This window comes from Malus sylvestris, chromosome 7 (assembly GCF_916048215.2).
Source record: "Malus sylvestris chromosome 7, drMalSylv7.2, whole genome shotgun sequence".
Taxonomy (NCBI): Eukaryota; Viridiplantae; Streptophyta; class Magnoliopsida; order Rosales; family Rosaceae; genus Malus; species Malus sylvestris.
Window position 1 is genome coordinate 18,629,035 of NC_062266.1, and position 5,430 is coordinate 18,634,464.

The window sequence follows — 5,430 nt, forward strand, 5'->3', positions numbered from 1 at the left end:
GCATTTTGGGAGCTCACTTCCATCGAACCTCCGAAGTTAAGCGAGTTCGCGCGAGAGCAATCCCATGATGGGTGACCCATTGGGAAATTCTCGTGCGAGTTCCCAAAAACAAAACCGTGAGGGTCTGGTTGGGGCCCAAATGAGTTGGGCCCGGGATGTGGTGAAGCTCGGGTTGGGGTGTGACAAATGTTTATATTCAAATTTTAATAAAAAAATTTACAATATTTTTTAACCGTACGATATACGATGAATGAATGTGATTAAAAGATCTTCAAGAGATTATACTCAAGATGAGTGCAATTACAAATGAAGATCGAAGATATGAGAGCAATAACCAAGTAACAAATGAGACTGATTTCCAAACGAATATGTTTGGTTCCAGTTCTTTTCGAATCTTTAAACAGAATACCATGTGAAAAATGTTGTACCGCAACCATCTTATGCTTTTTCCTTTTCAGACTACATATTTTCTAATGGATAATGAAGTAAATTCCCTAATCTAAGACTCATCTTATGCTTTTTCCTTTTCATCACAAAACAAAATGTGAGAGGATCCTCCTCCTGGGAAGAGCATAAAGTGGATTTGTGTCAAAAGCTGACAACTTGTCAAACTGCGAACACAGAATGGTTCAAGGCTTATAACTTTAGGACTCGTACCACGTGACCCAAAAAATAAAACTTTATACCAGGAATATTCAAATTAATTAGACCTCGAAATCTCAAGTACATACCAGGAATATTCAAATTAATTAGACCTCGAAATCTCAAGTAGATACCGTATCATGAGTACAAGTGGCTCTCTTTTACAGTGATAAAAAATAATATTATTTTTGTATTACGATATGAGTTTGCATCTTGTCAATTCCTTAATTTAACATTTAATTTAACAAATATATCATTTAACATAAAAATAAAAATCATACCGTCAACAATTTACCATTTGCCTCCAATGGCTCGCAGATGAAATTGATCATAAAATTCAAAATCCCAGTGGATCAAATATCGCCCAATTCAACTTCCCTTCTCTCACAAGTAATGTTATTCATACAACAATCCCATCATTTGAAAAATTTGTAAAACTCAAGAAAATAAAGGAGAATGACTTCTCGTATACCACAATCATCATTTAATTAACTAGTTTTTCTTAATTATTAATTTATTAAATTATGAACTAAATTTAAAAATCTGATTAATTCAAATAATGTAGCTATCCACATCAACTACCACCTAAGATAGTATGAAAATATGGTACAAAAACATTGTATGAATTAGGGATGGGCAACGGTTACGGCGGGCGGGTAACCGCTGTTATTTAGCCATAACCGTTTATGCTCATACCCGCATAACCGTTACCCGTTGGATAATTACCTAAATGGTTATATCCATACCCATAACCGTTTATAAACGGTTAACCATACCCATTTAACCGTAACCGTTTAATACTCATTTACCTATTTACCCTTTTTAACCTGTTTATCTTTTCTTTCTTTTTTTTACCATTACCCCTTTTTCACCCGTCTACATGTTTTTTAACAACTTGAAAATTAAATAAAAAATTGTCATAATTTTCTTTTTTTTTTTACAATTAAACACCGTTATAGATACATTCATCATACATTTCCGTATTTTAATTTTTTAAGTCCTTATACTATTCCAATAATTGAAATAATAGTTTACAGACGATATTTTTAACTGTTACCAATGAATGTAAATATAATATTTGCTAAGTATTATTGGGTTACAAAAATTGTTTAGAAGACATTTCTGTCAAAGCATTTCTGTCAATTTCACGGTTACCCGCAAGAAATTTAAATTAATTTGGAAAATTCCTTGATGATGAGAATCATCATTCCTGTAGTAGTGTTATTGAGAGAATGACCGATGAATTCCTTGCTAATTTATTAGGTGCTAAGTATTATTGAATCGAGAACATTGTTTGTGTTAGTTTTACATATATAAAATAAATAGGTAAACGGTTATTCGTTTACAACTGCAGTTAATACCTATAACCGCCCATTTAAATTTGATGAGTAAACGATTATACCCATAATTATTTATATATCTAAACGGTTACACATAACCAATGGGTATTTAGCATTAGTCCTTGTCTCACTCATTCCACTCCCGCTAACTTCCAGCTCCCTCAGTTTTAGGTGGCGCAGCCGAAACAAACCCCCCAATTTCTCTCTCTCTCTCTCTCTCTCTTAAAATATGGCACTGTTAGCAGCCGCCGTCAAGCGAGCCACATCGATGTCGCAAGCCTTCTCTCCAATCCTCCGTTGCATGAGCAACGTGCCGGAAAACACCGTATACGGTGGGCCAAAGCCCCAAAACCCGGACCAGAGAGTCACGGTGACCCACTTGAAGCAGAAGCACAAGAAGGGCGAGCCGATCACCATGGTCACCGCCTACGATTACCCTTCTGCGGTGCACTTGGATTCCGCCGGCATAGACATTTGCTTGGTCGGCGATTCGGCGGCGATGGTGGTTCATGGCTACGACACCACTCTGCCCATCACGCTTGATGAAATGCTTGTTCACTGCCGAGCTGTGGCGCGTGGCTCAAAGCGGCCGCTTTTGGTTGGGGACTTGCCGTTTGGGTTCTATGAGTCTAGCTCCAATCAGGTATTTATTAAATCAAATGGAAAATTGCGTTGTTAATTTGGGTTTTGATGTTACTTCTTTTATTAGTTTTATTTTTCATGTGGAGATAAATCTGTTTGGATAGTGAGAATGTTGAGGAAAATGACATTTGAAGACTGGTTGGTTGCTGAGAAAGTAAAGAAATAAATTTATCAAATTTTCGTTTTCTGTTTTTGACGCATGGAATTTACATCCAAGATGGTGAAATAAAAAAATTTACCTGATTTCTTACATTTTCGAATTTCATGGTTGCCAAGCAGAAACAATCCAGTATTGGATTGCAGAAATGAGTGTGTGTTTTGCTTTTCTGATTTTGTAAGTGAGCCATGGTTGGTGATGTTGCAGTTTCGATTATGAGCAGGCTGTCGATACGGCGGTGAGGGTTTTAAAGGAGGGAGGAATGGATGCGATTAAATTGGAAGGAGGGGCACCTTCGAGGATTACTGCGGCAAAATCTATCGTTGAAGCTGGAATTGCTGTGATGGGGCATGTGGGACTTACTCCTCAGGCCATTAGTGTTCTTGGGGGTTTTAGGCCCCAGGGAAGGAATGTTGCTAGTGCTGTAAAGGTCTGTACACATGCAAATGGTAATTCTGTTTTGCTATTTAGGTTTTCGGGCTTTCTTCGCTGTAATAATTTGTTGCGTTGGATTCCGTGTGCAGGTTGTGGAGACAGCACTGGCTCTGCAAGAAGCTGGGTGCTTTTCTGTTGTTTTAGAATGCGTACCTCCGCCGGTCGCTGCTGCTGCAACATCTGCTCTTCAGATTCCTACCATTGGCATTGGCGCAGGGCCTTTCTGCAGTGGGCAGGTTAGTTGATTAAGTAATCCTAATCACGTTGGTTGTATGCATATGCCTCGTGTATGCGATTCCATTTGGTGTTAAATAGATATACCATCTTCGAGGTAGTTTGTTTAGTATCATATTGTTCAAATCTATTTAGTGTGTCTTTCTGTAACTTGAAATTTTCTTGTTGCAACGGGTTTTTTGATTTTCAGGCAGGGAAATAAATAACAATTTTCATTGTTCCACAGTTTTTTCACATCAGTATTCATATCTGATAAAAAAGGTTGCATGCTAGTAATTGAATGTAGTCAGTTAGTCAGCTCAAAGCTACTAAATTTGAGTTAGGGTCAAGCTCAGGAAATATGTAGAACCAAAGCTAGATGACTCATGAGCTTGAATTGTGTTGGTTCACTTCTTTGAACTTGTAGTTAGTGCAGTTTTGCATGCCCTTTCTTCATAGACAAAGTTCCGTTATTTCTGCGCACTAATTCTCTCTTCCCTATATCACGCAGGTGCTAGTTTACCATGATCTTCTTGGAATGATGCAACATCCGCATCATGCCAAGGTTAACTCAACAGTTGCATCTCCTTAATAATGCTGCTTACTCTCCAGTCATGTGAATTTCATTTAATCAAATAAGCACCTTACCTTTTTCAGGTTACCCCGAAATTCTGCAAGCAGTTTGCACATGTTGGAGAAGTCATCAACAAAGCTCTAGTAGAATACAAGGAAGAAGTGACTAGTGGTACGTTTCCTGGTGCTGCACACAGCCCATATAAAATCAGTGCTGCTGATGTTGATGGCTTTTCAAGTGAGTTACAAAAGTTGGGTTTCGACAAGGCAGCATCTGCAGCAACTGAAGCAGCTGAGAAGATCAATAGAGGCGAATAACATTGAGGCAACCCCAAAATAGCATTTAGGCAGGGCTCGTGGTAGTTGGTTATTACTGATTCAATTCAAGGTTGCATAACAAAGTAAATAGGTATGAAATGAAACTGTGCAACATTCATGCCGTCTCTTGGAAACTCTCAACACAACGGTCTTGCCTTGTCTTCGTGATAATAAGAGTTTGAAGGAACATGACAAATCTATCTTTTGTAACAGTGAGGTATCCTGATTATGCAGTTCGGTTCCCCCTTGTAATAGAAAAGTTTGATCCTTTTGCATAAAGTTATGTTCGGAATTTGGAAGCAAATTCAGAAATAAAGATTTGAAGCCATTTCGGTATTTATTCGAAACTTCGTGTGATTACTATTTGCGCATATAATACAGGGTTTCCTTTGCATTTCCACCTTTCATACAAGTTTGCGTATGGTCCAATATCCTAGGACAGGTTGCTAAGTTTATACCCATGCATCTCAAGTTAGATACTTGCCTCTACCTTAAATTATTGTCATGGTTTATAACTCATCCACTTTCCTTAATAATAATACCAAAAAAAAAAAAAAAAAAAGTTGAGAACATTATTATTTGCGGTAGGATCTGCTGCAATTGAGGAGTGACTTGATTTATATTCGTTTGGGTTGGACAACATATGAATGGTTTTAGGAGTGTGCAATGTACACAAAATTGTGGAGCTTTGCTAGTTCGAAGAATTTTGTGCAAAATTGAATAGAAAATAGTAACTTTTGAATCCTATTCACAAATTCTCCGTCACGAAATACTTTCAAAATTCGGTAACTGACAAAAAAAAAACCTCTAAAACAAGGTCTTTAGAATATTTTGACTTGGATAAGGCCACTCAACTCTTGATGTCGACCGTGGGATTACCGTCCTAACATTTCAGTTACAAAGTTTTATCTATAAATTTAGTCTTTCTAGCATTACCCTTTGAAAAAGTTCATCTCAACTATGAAAAGTCACTAAAAAATGCTATTGACTATATCTTGCATGCCCTTCATTCCATCACCTCAATTCAAATTAATCCCAAGAGAGGTTCATTACCAAAGTTCCACATATAAACAAAACCAATCATAAAGAGAGAGCGACTTCAATTCTACT

General features: G+C 37.4%; 1 protein-coding gene across 1 annotated transcript; it reads left to right on the top strand.

Moving 5' to 3' along the window:
- Nucleotides 1–2,103: 2,103 nt before the first annotated feature.
- On the top strand, nt 2,104–4,667 carry LOC126630480 (3-methyl-2-oxobutanoate hydroxymethyltransferase 1, mitochondrial-like). The gene is made up of 5 exons (XM_050300599.1): nt 2,104–2,625; nt 3,005–3,211; nt 3,306–3,452; nt 3,941–3,994; nt 4,087–4,667. Exons 1-5 carry the CDS (start codon nt 2,212–2,214, stop codon nt 4,318–4,320), a joined length of 1,056 nt encoding a protein of 351 aa, XP_050156556.1. The 5' UTR covers nt 2,104–2,211; the 3' UTR covers nt 4,321–4,667.
- The last annotated feature ends 763 nt before the right edge of the window (nt 4,668–5,430 follow it).